The sequence below is a fragment of the Esox lucius genome, chromosome 4 (assembly GCF_011004845.1).
Source record: "Esox lucius isolate fEsoLuc1 chromosome 4, fEsoLuc1.pri, whole genome shotgun sequence".
Taxonomy (NCBI): Eukaryota; Metazoa; Chordata; class Actinopteri; order Esociformes; family Esocidae; genus Esox; species Esox lucius.
Window position 1 is genome coordinate 14,044,026 of NC_047572.1, and position 21,075 is coordinate 14,065,100.

Consider the following 21,075-nt stretch of genomic DNA (forward strand, 5'->3'; position numbering starts at 1 on the left):
CAATCCACAGTGCCCTACCCTCAATCTAGTCAAAATCCTTTCCTCCTCCCTATTCCTATCTGCCCTCCTTCCATCCCAAATCTCACCCTGTATCTGGAACAAGCGCATTCCACTGGTCCTGCCACACCTTCCTCACCTCATTCCATACAACCACCTTTGCCTCTACCCTGCTCCAGCTCCACACCCTTACCTACCCCCCTAAACGGTATTCACTCTCTGACAAATGTGGCACAATCCCCGCCCCCACCCCACTGCCCTGTCTCTCCGAATCCCCAGATATCCCTGTATGACAAACAGATCCCCACATATCCCTGTATGACAAACAGATCCCCACATATCCCTATATGACAAACGGATGCCCACATATTCCTGTATGACAAACGGATCCCCACATATCTCTGTATGACAAATGGATCCCCACATATCCCTGTATGACAAACGGATCCCCGCATATCTCTGTATGACAAACGGATCCCCACATATCCCTGTATGACAAACGGATCCCCACATATCCCTGTATGACAAACGGATCCCCACATATCCCTGTATGACAAACGGATCCCCACATATCCCTGTATGACAAACGGATCCCCACATATCCCTGTATGACAAACGGATCCCCGCATATCCCTGTATGACAAACGGATCCCCACATATCTCTGTATGACAAACGGATCCCCACATATCCCTGTATGACAAACGGATCCCCACATATCCCTGTATGACAAACGGATCCCCACATATCCCTGTATGACAAACGGATCCCCGCATATCCCTGTATGACAAACGGATCCCCACATATCCCTGTATGACAAACGGATCCCCACATATCCCTGTATGACAAACGGATCCCCGCATATCCCTATGTCAGCCCTACCATATCAAGGTGCCTTTTCCCATGTCAGCCCTACCATATCAAGGTGCCTCTCTGCCGCTATAACTATCAGCCTAATCCCCACACTTCCCATAATCATGCTCTCCCCCACACCTGGCACACCTCTTTCCCTCCCTACATTCAGCAGCCACATGCCCAAATCTCTGGCAGTTATAACACCTCAAAGGCTTGGCCACATACGGCCTCAAAGAATAACTCATATCCCTATGGTAACCGTACCAGGCAGCACACTGTCCTCAGAACACAACAGAACAGATTGACTGTCCACCCGAACACCATCCCTCAACGCTTGCAGCCATTGCACTTTCATAAGCCGCCTCCCCTAAAATTGCCCTACATTTCTCTACTATCAACACTCAAAACCACCCCAGTTATCACTCCTTTGACCCATTGCTTACCTGTCTGAGCCTCCACCCGGCTCGACCCTATCTTACGACCTCCTACCTGCTTCACCCACAAGGCCCTAGTTCTCTGCTCCTTATCCCTACAGACTATGACCAAATCCCCACCCTTCAACACTTTAGCCCCCACCACTTCCCCCACCTCCTTGTGGATTGCAGCCGTCAGTTTCATTGGACTTCTCCCCTCAACACCCCCACCCTACACAAACGTCAGCACTACCTTGTTCCCCATACCTATCTCATCTACTCCCGGCCCTTCCTCCCCACTACTCTCTCCTCCCCTGTCGCCATTACCTTTACCCTTACTGTCAACTTTACATCTCTTGTTCACCTCTTCCTCCATTGCCCTGTCCAACAACCCCCCCCCCGTACCTCCCCTATCCCGGTCCTTATGCTTACCTGTCTTGAACTTACCTGTACCGCTATGCTCCATTGCAGCTCCACTCTCCCCTTCACTATCGCCCATCGCTGACCCAGTCACAACACAGCCGCGCCGAACCGCCGCCACCCTTTTGGATCCTTTTTGCACTCTCTCTTGAAAAATCCCTCGCAGTCTTTCTATCCAATATTCTAAAGTGTCTATTGGTTCTCTAATGGTGTACACACTTCGTCTGAAACCTCTGTGCTGTCACTATCGACATGGGTTTACTTCCGTTCCTCTCATCTAGCTCCCCAGACCGAGAGCGATTTTCCTAACTCTGCAAGTCTACTAGAGCGTTTCCTAGCATTAGGACCAAAACCAATTAAATATAATGGAATACATATTATGGCCAATCCCTTTCTATTTTCATTATTCCATGTTAATTGATTAGTTGAAGATAATGAATCTGTTCATGTTGGTTCTTTCCTAAAATGCCTACCCAGGTTAGTAGGAACATATTGCCATTTTATCTGCAGGTGTGTGTCGGCGTCAAACGTGAAGTTTGGGACGACATAAAATAGCCTTCACAGTCAACATTAGTACTTTTTCTTTGATGTCAATGTATTGCACTACTCTGCAAAAACACAGTACTATATCTTGCAACAACTTTATCTGTCGCGATTGACCACCACTTTTGATTATAAATGATGAGATATATCCTGATCAAACCGGCTTCTTGTTTCGGGAAAATAAATAACACCTACTTAGAAGCTTTTCAGATCCTTGAGATCCTTCGGCCTACACTAATGGACTTCGCAGGTTTTTATTGGGTAAGTATGACTACGAACACATTCTCATTTTCAGGACCTGGAAATAATTAGAGTTAACTGCAGTTCTTAGAGAAAGAACTACAATCTTCCAACTTTCTAGCTCAGGGATTCACTATTCCGAATTTCCAAGTATGCTATTTGCCCAGAGTGTGGCAATTGTTGATTCGGATTGGTTATCCCCAGATGCAACAAGTTCATAGAACTCTATACTTCTGGATCTGTTTTGCCTTCTGAACCATTTTCCTAACTGCAGTGTGTTTATTATGTTAATATGAAATCAAAATGCAATTTTGCCGCTGATAAACACAAAAAGTCCATAATTTCTAAGTGAAAAACAAAATCTTCAAATTGTTCTAATTTAATACAGACATAATACAGAGGATATGATTGCATAAGTAAGTTAAGTAATTAGTTGAATTGAATCCAAGTGTGCAGTTAAGGTGTTTCACATGATTTCAGGTTAAATACACCTGTCTCTGGTATGTCCCACAGTTGGCTAGTACAATTCCTAACAAAAACTACATCAAGAAGGGGAAGGAACATTCAAAGCAAATCTGCAATACGGTTCTTCAAATGCACCAATCAGGGGTAGAATATAAGACAATTTCCAAAGCATTTAATGGAGAGATTATGCACAGCTATACACTCACCTAAAGGATTATTAGGAACACCTGTTCAATTTCTCATTAATGCAATTATCTAATCAACCAATCACATGGCAGTTGCTTCAATGCATTTAGGGGTGTGGTCCTGGTCAAGACAATCTCCTGAACTCCAAACTGAATGTCAGAATGGGAAAAAAAGGTGATTTAAGCAATTCTGAGCATGGCATGGTTGTTGGTGCCAGACGGGCCAGTCTGAGTATTTCACAATCTGCTCAGTTACTGGGATTTTCATGCACAACCATTTCTATGGTTTACAAAGAATGGTGTGAAAAGGGAAAAAACATCCAGTATGCGGCAGTCCTGTGGGTGAAAATGCCTTGTTGATGCTAGAGATCAGAGGAGAATGGGCCGACTGATTCAAGCTGATAGAAGAGCAACTTTGACTGAAATAACCACTCGTTACAACCGAGGTATGCAGCAAAGCATTTGTGAAGCCACAACACGCACAACCTTGAGGCGGATGGGCTACAACAGCAGAAGACCCCACCGGGTACCACTCATCTCCACTACAAATAGGAAAAAGAGGCTACAATTTGCACGAGCTCACCAAAATTGGACAGTTGAAGACTGGAAGAATGTTGCCTGGTCTGATGAGTCTCAATTTCTGTTGAGACATTCAGATGGTAGAGTCAGAATTTGGCGTAAACAGAATGAGAACATGGATCCATCATGCCTTGTTACCACTGTGCAGGCTGGTGGGGGTGGTGTAATGGTGTGGGGGATGTTTTCTTGGCACACTTGAGGCCCCGTAGTGCCAATTGGGCATCGTTTAAATGCCACGGCCTACCTGAGCATTGTTTCTGACCATGTCCATCCCTTTATGAACACCATGTTCCCATCCTCTGATGGCTATGGGGATGATTCTTTGCATCAGAGCTTGGAAAACTTGAAGATATAGGACAAAATGCATACTGTAAAGTACAGAGAAATCCTGGAAGAAAACCTGCTACTGAAGATTTTTCAGTAGGACAATGACCCCAAACACACAGCTAAATCCACACTGAAGTGGCTTAAAAACAAGAAAGGTGAATGTCCTGGATTTGCACAGTCATATCCCAAACCACAATTCATTTGAGAATATGTGCAAAGTTGAACATTTCCTAATTTCATATTTCCTGATTTATAATGGTCTACCGCCATTTGTCTATTTTAATTCATGAGTTCTGTGCTATTCTCAATGGGTCTTTTTCTACCCCAGTAGAGTTAAAGTTTAAGATTGAGATGTATTTAAAAAAGAATGTCTATCCATATTTAAATTGTTTGATTTTCTTTAGAATTATTATTATGCGTATCAAGAACGTTAAACCTTTTTGAGTAGTCGTCAAAAAAATTGTTTTCTTTAAACCATTGTATTATTAAAATAAATATAGTTTTCCCATATTTTTAACATAAAATATAGGTTATTATCAGGGTTGTTTAGGATATAAAGCCTTTCATGCATGTAGGTAATTTAGGATGTCACTGTACATTTTTTAGTACATGTGAAATAAGGAAGAACACTTCAGTGGAAACAACATTTCAATCTAAACCAAATATAAATTTGACATGTGTTGGTATTATAACGTTAATATACTTTATTGCTATTATTTAACATGAGACATATACAGACAAAAGACAAAAGTTTGGAGAAGGTTATTGAGACAATAACAAACAAATATTTGTGGAAACAAACTATGTAATTGACACTGGAACATGTAACCATTATGTGAATGAAACATTGAGACACATTCACAATTTGGCAACAATCAAACTCAACAATGACAACTACACAAAATAGCCTATTTGTATGTTAACATTTATGTCAAAACAAAATGAAAACATTTGCAAGGGCCCACAATGAAACTGTAGTTTGATATTGTCAGTATTTTGTTTTATAAAAATAAACATGTCCCATGCTTTACTCATTATATACTCTTTAAAATATATGTTTTTGCTATTAGTTTTCTATGGTATACTATAAATTATACGGTACAGACATGTTTTCTCTCTTATTTTACAAAACTGTGAAGAATTCAGGTCAATCTTCAAATCGTCAGATATTGGGTTCATTTAAAAGTAGTGTTTTCCAGCCTCACAAATATTCAAACTGTTTTACAATATTTACATTGCAAGTGTAGAATAATACAACTCCTCAAATAATTTCCATTGCAAAACAACACTTGCATAATTGGCCTCCTCATATTTTTGTTAGTTTATATTCTCACATCAATAAAACCACCGTTAATATATAGGCTACTGTGCCAATCGCCACCATCTGTAATTTGTACATTTCTGCTCCAAGTAGAAAGGTAGAACTGGGGAAACATGCAAGACAGTAGTACATTGAAAGAAAATCAAGTGGAATGATGTGAATAGTGTCCTAGTATCAGAGTATAACAGCTATGGACAAAGTTTGAGTGCTCAATGTTCAGTTTAGGCTAACTGAAGTTTGCTTTGATCCAACAGGATGAGACAGAAATAAGTTTTCAGACAGAACACAAGGGGTTAGTTTTATTAAAATACATAGAAAACTACTTTTTGTGAATGTGATTTTTCAGTATGTCCTGTATTGCAGTATTGGTAACAGCGAACAGAGAGCAAAACTGATCAACTCAGTGAAACGTTTGTGACACATTCTGTAACATTATTTTTGAGGAGAATATGGCAGCTTGGATCCTTTATAAGATGAAATCATTCATTAAACTGGAGATGTATGTGGAATTGTTTTCTAGCCCAGTGGTGAGTATACTGAATATAAACAAAACATGGGATCACATTCACAGTACTTACTATTGACATGTGAACAGAATCAGATGCTGAAAGTTGTGCAAAAGTCTAAGGCTAACTTTACTAATGTGAAACTCCATTGATGTGAGGTGGCAATTTGATTTGGATTCTGATTATTGTGTATGTTTCAAACGAGGATTACAAAATGTGATGTTGACTACACCTAATACTGCAGCCAGAAGTTGCATTTGTTTACTTCAAAAAGAAGATTCTTCTTGTGCAGACTGGCTAGCTGCTAGTCATTCTGAGTTTTTGCTACATAGTATGCCTTGACTAGATGTTTCATACCAGATTTCTTCTGCAGGTGAGTAAATGGGCCCCATGTTTGCTTTCTATCAAACCAGTTTGAATGTGTGGATTTCCAATCTCAATGAGGTACAATTTCCAAAACTGTGAATGTGACAGAAAACTATGTTTTGTGCGACAACAGTTAGAAAATTTAACAAACACATTAACATCTAACCCACGCTTTGGACTATTTAATTCACAGAATTCGCTACGTTGACGTTTTCTCTGCGTTATTTTAGCCCAGAGCACATTAACATTTTTGAAGATTTATTATAGATGTATTACTCTTTATATCTGTTATAATCAATGTACAGTAATTGTATACATTTTATTACATTTTATAACTCTCCACAGAATTTTATACTTAAAAGATATAACTCAAAATATACATAGAAAACAATATGAAGGACCTTTTTAAATGCAATAGTTTACAAGGAGTGGTTAGCCCTGTTTTTCACCCATTGTTTTAGAGGTGTGGGTGCTTGCAATCTTTGAGCAATACAAGCCCACTCGGGTTCCACGGTCCCTGTAAACGTTGAATGGAGCAGTTGCATTGCCATTTTTGCTGAGAATGGATAATGTCACATCCAGTAAAAACATGTAAGCAATAAATAACTAATGGACTATGAGAATGGGGTCCCACCCACACTCCCCACTGTCATATATGATTAATCATTATTAACTCCATTGATTCCATCTCTACTGGGTGGAAAGTGTTTTAATGGGACGAGAGAGGGAACCCATGTTACTGGTGGTTGTAATGACTTGGGGACTCACGCTCTTGTTAGGTAGGCTACTGGAGTGGCCCATTGCTTCCTCAGCTGCACGCAATAACAAAGTGTAATTGATAGCGACCTCTTCTACCTTTCTTAGTAGCTGCAGCCTTTGGGACTCTGAACGCACACCTCTCACCAGCTTGATGAAGGTCTGAGTCAGTTCGCAGAGCACAAGGAAGCTGGCTGTGACAACGCTCAGCATCCGTGTGGGGCTCTTTTCAACACTTGCCACCCGCCGACAGGCTGCCCTGAACTCTTTAAAGTGCACCGCCAGCTCCTGCTTGTACTCAGCAATCCTGGATGGCTGTAGACGTGATTCGTTGTCTGCCTGTGGGCTATTAGCGCACTGTCGCAGGATGGCTAGCAGCTCATTAGCATCTAGTTGGGCATTGAGGAAACCGTCTGGGAGGCTGAACGTCTTCCCCTGCAGGGCCTGGACCCTTGCCAAGCTCCCCTCCAGTGTCCCACAGGCCCGGAGGTCAATCTCCTGTGTCTGTGGCTCCTCCTCTTCCTCCTCTTCCTCCACTTCTTCGTCTTCCCCGCTGCAGCCCTCAGCGTGCAGGACCTGCAGTGTTTTGCTGACGACGTTTCGAGAGTCCAGCTGCATCCCAGGCAAGACCTGAAGGGGAATGGAGTAGGAGAGCTCCTCCTTCTCGCTGCTCTCATCCGCAGCTTCACACTTCCTGTAGCAGAAACAGAAGGAGCAGCACTTCTCCCTGTCATCTCCGTCCTCGCTAGGCAGTCCCAGAAGCACTTCAGTTGGAGCCCCCTCTCTGCTTTCCCGCAGCAACTCTTCTCCCTGGATGAAAAACACTCCTTTCTTTCCCTTTGCGTCGGCAGCAGCTGTATGAGTTTGAGTGTGAACAGGCTCCACGGGCGTTGGAAGCCTGAGTCCTGTGGCCCTGACACGCTCCATCTCTTTTTCCAGACTCTTGGATTTGGGTTTGACCTCAGCATACAGCGGTGTGCCTTCGGCGTTGTCCACCTCCCCAATGCTATACCGCCTTTGGAGCTTCTTGTACTGTGGCGCGCCAATGCAGTCTGGTGTGCGAGTGGTGCAGGTAGGCAAGCAAGAAGCTTGCTCCCCCCTGGGCTCTCGTGACTCTAGACTGGATGAGCGGATCCGGGTGGTCTTGATTTCTAAGGTCTGAGGTCTCCTTGGACCTCCCTGGGCATGAGGGACTTTGGAGGTTGCGGGAGGTGTCTTGGAGAGGGCTCTCTCTCTGCCTCTATGCTGCTGTGGTTCTGCGGTTGAGCCAACTGGCGTGTCTGGGAGTCGGATTCCTCTGCACATTCTCTTGCAGTCACAGCTGCGGCGCTGCTCCCGAGAGATTCCAGGGGCTTTTAGCACTGGACTTGTACGAAGCTGGCATGCACAAGGGGTACCTGATGGGACTGGTGAAGACCCCTGGGGTAGGTACTCGCCCCCGGAAGACTTGGGCTTTAAAAGTTCTTCCAGAAACTCAAGTTCATACTGCCGGACCTTCTGCAGCTGGGCTCGGCGTTCATCAGTCTCCCGCCTCATTCGAGCTGGGAACGTGGCTGACAGAAGGTTCTTGATACTCAGGAATGGGGCACTACGTTGGGTCTTTCCTTTAGTGCCTCCCTGCTTCTTGTTTTCAGCAGCTGGTAGAGTGGAGACTTTCTCCACAGTGCAGGTAGGGTTTGCGGGGTCTCCCAGGAGGGGTAATGACTTTAGGGGGCATTTCTGTGGCTCGGCATGAGCTTTACCCTGGGAAATGTCTGTCTTGGCCTCGGCTGCATCCTTTCTCTCAGCTTTCACAGGCATGTGTGGGGTCTTGGATGGCAACTGGGGGTTGGGCTTGGTCAAAATGGGGTCTGCCCCACCTCCTGCTGCTCTTGCTGTGTTGTCTTTGCTGCTAGCTAGCTGGAGGCCTTTGGCCCGATTACGCTCATCATTGGTTGGGGAGGAAGAGTGGAAGACCACCAGCTTCTGGGTCTGTGGATCCTTCAGTCTTAGTTGTTGCCCAGGTTCTCTTACAGGGCATGTACAGAACAGGTCATCGACAGGCAAGAGGTCTTTAGCACTTGAGGGCTTGATGGTCTCACTAGAGGCAGTCTCGGCATCTTGGCACATGTTTGTGGGGCAAATCTTGGCAGAGGCAGTTCTGTCTACAGGCAAGAGAATAGGTAAGGCTTTGTTGGTAGGATCTGGACTTGGAAGTGAAGACTTCTTCACTTTGACCCCTGCACTGGGATTTGGGCTTACTTTGACAACATCAGAACAGGGTGTCCTCTCATCCTTTACATCATGGGGTGCCTGCCCTTGAGCAGACACTTTTAACACCTCTGTTGACTTTGTTGGGAGATCTGATGTGCACACTTTGCTGGGCTCTGGTTTTGCTGCCTTGTTCTCATCCATGCTCGTCTCACTCTGGGTCTGGTCTTGGGTAACGTTACTCCCTTGTTCCACTGGGTTAGGACCTTGACTGGCAGTCTCCTGACTAGCTCTGAGTTTTAGGGGAACAGTCTTAGTGAGGATCACTTGTTTTGGGGGGCAGCCACCGTGAATCTGACCCATGGAGAATGCACCACTCCCTATAGTCTGGGTGGTGCAGCCAGGTATGGCCAATGGGAAGTCCCTACGACTGAAGATATGATCTTTGTTGATATGGTGGGCCAGCAGGTAGGCCTGGTTCTGGTGCTGCTTCATGGCCGATACCATCTCTGACACGTCTGTTAACTCTGAGGAGTTGGTCTCGTGTCCTGAGTCCAATGATGATTCCGGTGTAATCGCTGCCAGTACGATCAACCCTAAGGAAAATGGAAACACAGCAATATCAGGGTCAAATGGAAGTCATGCAATGTTACTGAGAGGAGTAAAACACATGAATTGACAGCTGTGAAATGGCACAAAATGCACTGTTTCTAAGGAATGACTTTTAGAATGATTTGATGTTTTTATTTGAGCTCCGTAAACAAGTATAAAATGTTTTTTTTTTTTTTTTTACATCAAACTGATTTGTATTCAAGACTGATTAGCTACTCAATATTTCTACTGCTTGTGATTCTGTTGCTATCAAATTAAAGACAAAATACTTTGTAAAGCAATTTGTTTGTCACATCTCTGTTTAGAGATAGAGCTTGAATCTTTTGCTTGTGCCATCAAGCCAGTAAAGCTATGAAAATGATCAGACACTGAGCCTTAAAATAAACCTTTGGCACTGAAAAGATTATGATAAGCCTCCAGGAGATCCCTTTGGCATGACTTGGCATGTTGACCTGCGGTCTGAGCTGGCGGTTGGTGGTGATGTGGGAAGTCCTCTGACGCGGCAAGAGCCTCCAGTGCCTGTAGAGTGGACACTAAAGCATCATCCAGCTCCTGGGCATGGTCTCGCACTGTCCTGGTGGACACGTTGTCTATCAATGTCACTGGGACATCCTCTCGAGCCGGTACAGCTTCTGTGGCAATAGCCTTGACACCGCTCTTGGCGGCAGCAGCACCGGTTGCCGTACTTGAACTGGGGACAGGGGCAGAGACAGGGTTTGGCAGAGACCTCCGTCCTCTCTTTGTGTCGTCTTCATCCGAGCTGTTGTCCCTAAACCCAGGAGGAGGGGCAGCAATCGCAGGTTGGGGCGGCTGCAACTTCTCTCCTTCATCCACCACCTCTTCATCTTCCTCTTCATTCCCTGGGGGAGGCAGAGCCATAAGGTCAACAGCACCTCCATTACGGGAGGCACAGGCACTGGAGCAGTGCTTTGATGAAGTGCCACCACTTCCGCCATTCACGGCTACATCCACACCATCTGCCTGCAACCTGGCCTTGCAAGAGTCACAAAAGAACCGTGCAGTCTGCTGGGACTGCCCCATGGTTTGGGCTCTGTTCCTAAAGGCAACGGAGCTCTCCTGAACAGGGCTCTCTGGCCTTCCAGCAATCGCCTCTGTGCTCTGCAGCGTTGGGTCAGACTTGGTACGGGGCCGCCCTGGTGCTTCTTGGGAAATTAAGTTCTCGTTGATATCGAGTTCACCTTCCGCCTGCGTTTGGAGCTCCTGCAGCTGTTGTTGCTCTCGGAGATGAACGTGGCATAGACCCAGGTGTTTGGACTCTGCAGCCAGCGGGGCCGTTGTCTTCTGGGAGTGGGACGCTGGGTCTCTCGTCTGGGGTCTTTCCCTCTCTTCTCCTCGGCGATCCCCACTGGATGCCGCTGTGGCACCAGAGCGCGGGTGGGCGTGGTGAGAACTTCTGTAATCTGAGGACAGAATTTTCAGAGCAGTTGAGAGGCTGCGAGGAGAAGAATCACATGGAAGGATGGAGTAGTAGAGGCGCAGGCTGGTGGAGTTTTTCAGAGATGGATGTTGAAGATTGGAGTTGGAAGTTTGAGGTTAAAGTCTGGTGGGATGTTATGGGATACGGTGGCCTTCATCTCATGCAGGCACACCACTACAGCAGATGGAAACAGAGCTGTGCCTGTTTGAATATTACATGTATATTTGATTACAGAGAGAAAAAGCAATAATGTTACATCTATGCAAGGAGAAGGGAGAGTATAATCCAATGAAGATGGGGTCTCAGGATGGAGATGGGAGGAGCGGCAGGAGAGGTGATTAGTAGCTGTTTATGGTTTAGGTCCAGATGCATAGATGCATTATGGAGAAGCAGGTCACAGTCCAGGTAGATTAATTGGAAGTTAGTTGCAACACAATAACATGCAAAGCCTCACTGTCAGACATATACTGTTCAACAGGGGTCAGCTACAGATGGTTGACTCAAAACACCCAGTTAATTTTCTTTAGTCCCTTCAATGTTTTTTGTTTTTATATTTTTAGGTGTGTGTGTGTGTATACAGCTCCGGACCACTTTTTCTTTCCTTTCCAAAAAAGTTGAAAGGAATGTTTTGAGTGAGGAACAGAAGTGTTAAATTTGCAGTGGTCTTGTGACAACTGCGACCTCTGCTGGTTCACCTCCCCCTGCAGCGGGCGGGCTCCAGCGGTCGACGTCACCGGCCTTCTGACACCACCGTCTCATCATACATTTCACCTGTGTCCTGTTTAGTGCACCTGTTCCTCATCATCGCTATTACCCCCGGTATATATGTTCCCTCTGCTCCCCCTGTCTTTGTGTGTGATTGTCTCAAACTGTCAAAGAGCTGTGCGACGCTTCGTGAAGCATACTGTATATTTCGTTTGGATACTATTAAATATCCTTCCACCACGCCTTCTCCTGCTCCTCCTTGTTCCTCTAACCCCGAAGCCGTGACAGGTCTCTTAATTTTAACCCTACTGTTCCTCGCTCAAATCCTTCCTTTTTCAACTTTTTGGGAAAGAAAAAGGTGCAGTGGTCTCTTAATTTTTCCGGATCTGTATATATATATATTTTTATTATTCATCCAAACCCTATTCTTTAATGAGATCTTTACAAAACTAAAGGAGTATTTTCCATCTGGTGTAACCATAGTTTAGGGTCACAAGAGAAACTCACACATGGCCTTTTAAACTTTGCAACTCTTTTCAGATGCATTTCAAATCATACTTTGTTCAGAGTTAAATCCTATTGCAAATTAGTCTATTACTATTTTTGAAAGTCATGGCCCCAACATTTATCATTTGATTCCATGTTGTCTTTTCTTCTTCGCAAATGTGTCCGCCGACCTGTCCAAAGTTTAACTCATCTGAACGTTTTATTTTTACTTAAAAATGGATAGCTATTGTATTGATTTGGACAATGTATGTGTATGTATGTGCCTTCCATCAACGTACAACTCCCATTCCCACTGAGAAAACATTACTAATGTACTAGTTTGGCTGTGCCCTACCACACACTGAAAAGTAGACTGATATATTTATTTCATTATCTAAAGATAAATTGATTAGTGTGATAAATTACACAAATCAACATAATACACAAAAAAGAAACCATCACATTAAACCCAAACCCAAAATACACCTCCCAGCACTGCAGATACATTACTTAAATAACACTCCTAACACTGCAGATACATTACTTAAATAACACCAACAACACTGCAGATACATTACTTAAATAACACCCACAACACTGCAGATACATTGCTTAAATAACACCCCCAACACTGCATATACATTACTTAAACACACATTGTAATTTCAAGTCTTAAGAAGCAGTATAAATCAAGGAGGTGACTACTAACATACCTGCCTTGATCATATGAGACTGACCAGGTGTTCTATAGTAGATGGTCCTTTTGGGGTCCACAAAAAGCTTGTAGTAGCCAGAGATTAGACAGGCGAAGTTACTGGCATCAGGCCACTCCATTAACAGGACAAGAGGCTGAAGGGTTGGGAGGGGATAAGATTGGGTGAAAAAAATCCTGCATTGTCCAATATGGTAAGGACATGGTCCAGTAGAAATTAGTTTCTATCCCCCTCAACCCTTCCCAAAAGATGCACACTTACATACACAGAGGTTGGAGAAGGGAAGGAGAAGAGTTAGGAGACTTCAACAAAATATTATTTAATATATTTAATACCGGTACATGGTAGCATGGCCTAATAATATTGTATAATAATAAGTATATTTCTAATAGAACTAATAGTCCACATTTCCATCTTTAGGTGTTCTATAGATAGTAGTACTATCAAAAAAACTTTCAACGAACTTTATCTGTTGATAAGCAACTGCTTGGTAAGGTTAGGTTAGGTTTAGAATAAGGTTTAATTTAATGGTTAAGGTTAGGGTTAGTAGATAGATAGTTGAAATGTTACTGATAGTCAGTAGAAAATCTGTTGAGCATATACAGAAACACTTTTGGGAATATCAAAATGACCTAATCTTTTTTGCTTTATTTCCAGGATGAGGGAAATACCACTCACACTTCTGTTCTATAATATAAGTGTGAGTGGTCCATATGTCATTTACCTTGGCTCTACCATGGTTGGCTATGGTATAGTACAGCATAGTGTTATATATAAGGTACAGTACTACATAGTGTGGTATGTATGATGCAGTACTATATGGTGTGTTATATATGGTACAGTACTACATAGTGTGATATATTTGGTACAATACACCCATAGTGTGGTATATATGGTAGACAGAGTTGGGGAGTAACAGATTACAAGTAATCGGTTATAACTGATTACAAAAAACAGTAACTTTAATCCGTAACGTTACCTTCAAAAATGTTGTAATCGGATTACAGATACTTTTGAAAAAAAATTATGATTACCTTTGGATTACTTCAATTGAAAAATAATTATGAAACGTTGAAATAATTATGACACGTTGTATGTTTGAGTTTATTATTTAATTTTAAAAAAACATCGTTATTTGAACCAAAATATGAATCGCCGCAGTTGTGTGTGTGATCATCATGCGTGCAAAGGTGGACGCGCATAACCAGCTTAGTGATGGAGGAAGCGCTAGTTTAAATTATCTTCGATAATATTAGCCGTGTCATATAAAATGTTATTTAGTTATCTACTCCACGCATAATTCTCAGAACAATGATAGGCAATAGGTCTACCTGTTATATATTTTTCAAGTTTCAAGGTTTATTTGTCAAAAGCACCGAACAACACAGCCAGGATGAGTTGTACCGAATAACTTTACAGGAATAGTTTAATAGATTAGGCAACTATTGTTAGATAGCTGTAAATGGCGCTGGCTTCAAGATAAAACATTATATGGAATTTACCACTACATTTGAGGAGAAAAGGTGTGTTGGGGAGTACTCAGCCAAAGGATGATTATTTGCATTTGACGCGGCCTCATCTACTCCATCCAAACAGGTAGGCCATGTTATTCTACTTGCTTTGCATCTCTGAAAATTGTGTTCATTGGTTATCATTGGCTGCTGACGTCACTTACATTAAGCTAAAAGTGCAGGTTTATAATCACAGTTTATTTCTTTCATTTGCGTTTTGAAAATCCATCACTGGTGGCCATAATAATCGCAGGTTACGTTCGCGCGGGTAAATCTTATTTCTATGCAGGTGTTCACGATTGTAAACGTGCATTCGCGTGCCTGGGTTTCTGCAACATTTTCACTATTTTGGTTGTTGAGCAAATCATCAGACTGCAGATTTAGTTTATGCGTGAAAAGCTACGGATATCTTAATTTTTATATACAACAATGTCAATACCCTTTTCGAGTAACTGCCATTTATTTTTCAACAATGTTTTGAAGCAATTAAAAACATGAATAAAACACAAATAACACAACAGGCTTAAGCATCATTAGATTTTTGGGTTATGTTCAGATAAAAAGTCAGATTCTGGAAAATCAAGGTTTATTGGATAAATTGGAATGACTGAATATCTGACAGACCTTTTGCATGTAATGTAGAGATGTAGCCCAATCACACTGAAGTAGAAAGCAATGGTTTAGAAACCAAAGACGCTGTAGCCTAGGCAACCCATTGGGAAAATGTGAATTCCATTTTTGGCCAGCTATGTAAACTCTATTTAACGTGTGTAAACGTGTCCACCACTCCCAGATTAGTCCCGCAATAGGTGTTCAGTTGATTATAGGCTATTCCTATTTGTTTTCAGATGCCTCTTAAAATGAAAGTAATGTAAAAGTAATTCAAAGTAATCAGATTATGTTACTGAGTTTGAGTAATCAAAAAGTTACGTTAATGATTACAAATGTGGACAGGTAACTTGTAACGGTAACGGATTACATTTAAAAAGTAACCTACCCAACCCTGATGGTATAGAACTACATAGTGTGACATATTTCGTACAGTACTGCATAGTGTGGTATGTATGATACAGTACTACATAGTGTGATATATTTGGTACAGTACTCCATTGTGTGATATATATGGTATAGAACTACATAGTGTGACATATTTGTTACAGTACTGTATAGTGTGGTATGTATGATACAGTACTACATAGCGTGGTCTATATGGTACAGTACTACATAGCGTGGTCTATATGGTACAGTACTACATTGTGTGGTATATATGGTACAGTACTACATTGTGTGGTATATATGGTACAGTACTACATTGTGTGGTATAGTATGGTACAGTACATATGTCATCGTACTGCATAGTGTAGTATAGATGTACCTTTGCCTCGTGTATGGCCACCTCTACTCGGGCCACGCCCTGGTTCTCCCGGAAAAGCTGTATCTTAGCAACCCTGCTGAATTCTGTCAGAACTGTGGTCAGGTTGTTCTTCAAGTCAATCACATGACTGATGCCATGTCGCGGACCCACCAGCAGAGTCGTGGCCGACTGCTTCTCATCCTGTGGACCGATTAATCAGTTAATGAGTCAATCAATCAGCTCAGAGATTCATGGAGAAACAAATATTGAGTTTAACTCAAAACCACATACTGTATTCTACCAAAGAGTGTACTCATTACACAGTATATATAGAGTATTGATAGTTACAGTTTGGGCTTCTTTATGCTTATCAGATTGGTGTTGATTATATTTGTTTTATCAGTTTGGATATTGTACTGTAGGTTGAAAATGGGTGATTGTTTTTGAAATCTTAGTGATCTGAAAGGAGTCAGTGTCCTGTAGTGTGAGAATACTATATGAGCAGATTGCTAAGGAAATATTAATCAGGATTAATAGCATTACCAGTCCGACTGTGTGGAACAGCAAGCCTCCGAATGGCGGAAGATCATTGAGCACTCGCATGTACTGTAGCTTTCCCTGGAGGGGAGGGACCTGTCAGTGGGAATACAGCAGATACAACACTCAAGGGCTGTATTTCAATAGTCTCTAGAGGCTTCCTTCACTCCCATTCTCCATCTGCACTAAAATTAAAGAACAGGAGAGGTGAAATAAAAACAATCTAGTTCTTTTTATTGCTTTGACTTAAGATTTATTGCTTTGACATATCAGCAGAGATGAAGGAGGGGAGACGAGGAGAAGAAGCCACTTTATACTATTGAGATGCACCCAAGGATGACGAGGGGATTCTCTACTACATGTCCTCTTGGGGGCACTGTTGGCCTACCTTCGATCATGGCCTACCTGCCATACATAGGGGCAGTGGTGCACTGTTTAATGAATTAAAACGCCACAGCCAGTCAGATTCAAAGATAAACTGCTTAACTGAGAGGGCAAGCCATCTGATCGAAGGCAGGCCATCCCATGAATATGAATAACTGTGATATAGTGGTCCTGTGTTTACAGACTTTTTCCTCAAAGGAAAGAAATCACGTGACAAGAGAGGGAGCACCTTGTTGCCGGAGGGTGGTGGCTGCTGATAGGTCTTGAGCAGCTGTGAAAGGGTTTTACACACGTTCTTCTCCTTGATGGTAGGCAGCAGAGTGAGGGGCAGGAAGGGTTCCAGACCCCACTCCTTCCTGGAGGAGGGAGGGAGGGGGAAGACAGAGGGGAGGGGGAAAGAGAGAGAAAGACACAGTCAGATGGGCAGAGGATGGGCAGAGCTTGGGCAGTGGGGAGAGTGAGGCAGTGGGTAGGGAAGGTTAGAAAGAAAGAGGAGAGATAGGAGCAGGAGGTGAAATGGACAGGGGGAGAGAAAGAGTGGCGGGGGAGCGCGGAGAGATAAAAGGGGCGAGCCGAGAGGAAGAGGGGAGTGTGGGAGCAAGGAAGATGGTATAATCAGTCAGATGCTGACAGCTGTGAGACTATGTCTATGTCTCCCGGGAGTGATCCTCAGGGAAAAAAAAAACAAAAAAGTTTGCGTCCCAAATGGCATCCTGCCCACTATAGGGCTCTTCTCTTGACCTGGCCCATAGGGCTCCGGTCAAAAGTAGTGCCCTTAACAGTCACCTATTCAGGATGCAATGAAAAGCCCAAGCGGCTACTGCTCATATTGTCTGTCACGCTGACTGGGTTGACAAGGCCACACAGTCACACAGGAGGGAGCACAGTGGAGACACTGTCTGTGTGTGTGGGGGCGAACGCAATAACGGTGATGTGTGGTTGTCGTATGTATCCCATAGAATGCACTTGAGCCTCCCTGGATGAGAGTGTCTGCTAAGAGGAGAGTGAATGCGGGAAATGGGAATGAATGCGGAGCGTCTGTTTTCCAGAGAGCGTTAGGGATCTTGTAAGTTCGGGGGTATGACTGTATTAGTGGCTCATGGGAATTTTAATTTCTAAAATGACGTTCTTTGGATCAGAGTGACTTGAGCAGGGTGGCTTTTGAGTGCTTTCTGCTTTTAATATTAGATGGATTAATTAGGGATAATTTTGATGTACTTTTTAGAGGCTCAGCTGGATAGCAGACCTCTGCATATTAGAGCCAAGACATTTATGAAACATAATGGAAAACTTAGACATGAATTTCAATCTGTGAAGTCAAGTGAGTGATGAGTCACGCTGCCGCACATATTGAGCCCCCCCCCCCACCCCCCCACCCCCACACACACACAGAGTCACAGACAAAAACACATGTTTTTCTATCTTTATTGAGACCAGAAAACATTCCCTATCCCCTGAACCTAACCCTAATTCCAACACTAAACATATTCCCAAAAATATAACCCCTTACAACTAATGTCAAACCTAACCATTTCCAAAGGCAATAGGTGCATATTGAGCCTGGCACAACAATCACTTGAAGTTGGCCTTAGTGGGAGTGGCACTGCCATTCAATGGTAGTGGCCTTACAGGGTAAAGTATTTGTCATCTTTTGATTTTAGCTAATCAGAATGCTTCCAGGTATGGCTCCAAAGGCAGCAGTATTTGTGATTATGTACTTATCCATTAAATCCAGTTTAATGAGCCAGCCACTTCATAGTAAGCCAGACACCTAATAACATATTACATGAAATGCAATGTTATATAATACAATAAGTACAATAAGTTTCAATGAAGCAAGAACTGCCTTGTTCTTCCGTGATCAAAACAGCTCAGCTGCGCTGTGGGATGCTCAGCTATACCACATCAACATTGCAGGGGAGGGGGAAGGTGTTGTGAGGGATGATTGGCTGATTAAGCTGACTAAGCTGATTAAACCAATTCCTATCGTCCAGCAGATTTCTCAAATCATTCTCATTGACTAATTAAGGCCACGTTCCTAAGCCTAACCCCAATTTGTAACTTTTTACATAAACCTATTCCCTAAAGAAATATACACATATACACACACACACACACACACACACACTTACTCTACATTCTTCAGGGAGATCTTCTGATTGGGTCTGGCTGAGGACACAGTGATGTAGATATGGAGTGCTGCTAGTCGCAGTGTGACATCAGACTTCCAGTCCATGCCGAAGCGCTCCTTGATGACATCATTGCGACTCTGTGGTGGGGCCGGGGTGTGGCGTGTTATTCAAGCTATGCCATTTCACACACATCTATAATACAGCCGGTAGTTCAACAGCTCTGACACAAAGAGCCTTCGTCAAGTCGATACACTGACTACTTCATCTGTGTTGAGAATCCGTTTCTAGCGTCTCGGCATGGCAGAATCTCGGTCGTGTGAGGTTTATTACAACTCCTTTCTCGAAGGACATGGAGAAGACCCGAACTGTGTAACTACTTGTTAGCCTAAAGGTTCCCAGAAAGGACCCCTTTCTGAGAATGAAATCATGGGGATTTATGACACGAGTCTCAGTTTCGCTGTTTGACGCCACCATCCAGAGGGTCTGGAAGCTGCCCTCACCTGTATGTATAAGTACTCGAACGCTGCAGGGTCCCTCCTCAGAAGGTCTGCCGCATCCTTGGGGAAGAAACAGATGCGGAAGAGACACTTCATCCCCTGGAAATACGTCCTGTGCACCACCTGAGGAGAGGGACAAGGAAATGGAGAGGGGGCGAGAGAGACAGAGAGGGGGAGGTAGGAAGAGAGAGAAAGGGAGAGAGAGTGTGAATAAAATAACTGTGTCCCTCACAATCCATTAGAAATGGCTGGTTGACTAGGAGGGGATACCCTACCGTGTCGCCGATGTTCCGTGAACTGGTTAAGACACATTCTATGGTGGAGCCATTACAACCTGTCAGGAGGATGTTCCGTTCTAAGTCCGTTCTCATGCTTACATGTGACAGCGGCTGGTTCTCCTGCAGCAGGTGAAGCCGCTGGTTTTGGTCCAGCCCACCTGACTCCAGCACCAGGGCAAAGTGCTCGATGTAGCGCAGGGACAGGCGGTCCTGAAGGGACGAGATGACGTCCTACAGAACCGCAGACGGAAAGAGGGACGACAGAGATGGAAACGATGTTGTGAGAGAGGGAAACCCGGGGTTCTGGAGACTGGGTGTTTATTTGCAGTGTGTGGGTAGCATTCCCTCTTCTAATATTTTATTGAATAAATATGTAATCCACTCAAGTGTTATTTGATTCTTACCTGTGCTGTTGATTCTGCCTGTACCTATCCACTTTCATGAACAAAACAAACCTGTTGTCTTTTTGATGGGGGGCATTACAGTTGATTATACATAACAACTTAAGTCAGGATGCCATTTGATCACCTGGATACAGGCTGTTCTGCACTCCTTGTGGCCACTGTCCATAGGGCCATTAGGACTCTGGTCAAAACCACTTTTTGAGGGAATATACATCACATGTTTGTGTAATTCCCTGTGTAAATACAGGCTGCAGCTCTTCGTGTTTATTCTCCTCACTGTGTTTCACTGGGATCAATGTTCTGGTCATCCTCCTGTGTGCTGTAATCTCTACTAGGGTAGTAAAACAAGGAAAATGTGACAATTAACCAGTCCCCATAGTAAAAAGGTATTTTGGGTTGTGATAAAAATTACAGTTGGGATTAAGGGTTGAGGGTTATGGTCAGGTTGATGGTCAGGTTTTTGGTGTTAGGGTTAGATTGAATTATTGATTTGTGTTAGGGGTGAAAAGAGTTTTAAACAGGAATCCTGTGTGTGTGTGTGCGTGTGTGTGTGTGTAAGAAAGATAAAACAAGGACAATCTGACCTTGTGGGAAATTAATCTGGTTTGAATGAGGTTTAGGTTAAGATTAAGCTCAGGGTAAGAATTAGTTCTGATGAGGTTGATTTTAGATGAGGTTAGGTGCAAGGTTAGGGCTAGTTTTGGGTTATAGTTGGGAGTTTAGGGCTATAAAGTGATATTCCTAATTTGTTCCGCTTTGTGGAAGTTGGCTGAATTAGAGCATCAATGAATTCCAACCAACTCTCCCCTCTGGCGCCAGTTTCACTTTCACTTTTGGTTGAACAGCTTACAAAAGCGATAAAA

General features: G+C 43.4%; 1 protein-coding gene across 5 annotated transcripts in view; it reads right to left on the reverse strand.

Moving 5' to 3' along the window:
- Positions 1–5,610: 5,610 nt before the first annotated feature.
- The window catches only part of frmpd3 (FERM and PDZ domain containing 3), a 155,938-nt gene continuing 140,473 nt past the window's right edge, over positions 5,611–21,075 (reverse strand). For 2 of the 5 annotated variants that reach the window (XM_010864741.3, XM_020045677.2), the window contains 9 exons: positions 19,908–20,039; positions 19,534–19,653; positions 19,034–19,170; positions 17,131–17,257; positions 16,524–16,613; positions 16,002–16,181; positions 13,116–13,251; positions 10,226–11,194; positions 5,611–9,757 (listed from right to left, as the gene is read on the reverse strand). In XM_010864741.3, coding sequence (XP_010863043.2) covers positions 6,906–9,757; positions 10,226–11,194; positions 13,116–13,251; positions 16,002–16,181; positions 16,524–16,613; positions 17,131–17,257; positions 19,034–19,170; positions 19,534–19,653; positions 19,908–20,039 — 4,743 coding nt within the window. In that variant the 3' untranslated portion in view covers positions 5,611–6,905. The remainder of the gene's footprint in view (positions 9,758–10,225; positions 11,195–13,115; positions 13,252–16,001; positions 16,182–16,523; positions 16,614–17,130; positions 17,258–19,033; positions 19,171–19,533; positions 19,654–19,907; positions 20,040–21,075) is intronic. The other 3 variants (XM_034292006.1, XM_034292007.1, XM_020045678.2) reach the window with 3 other exon arrangements.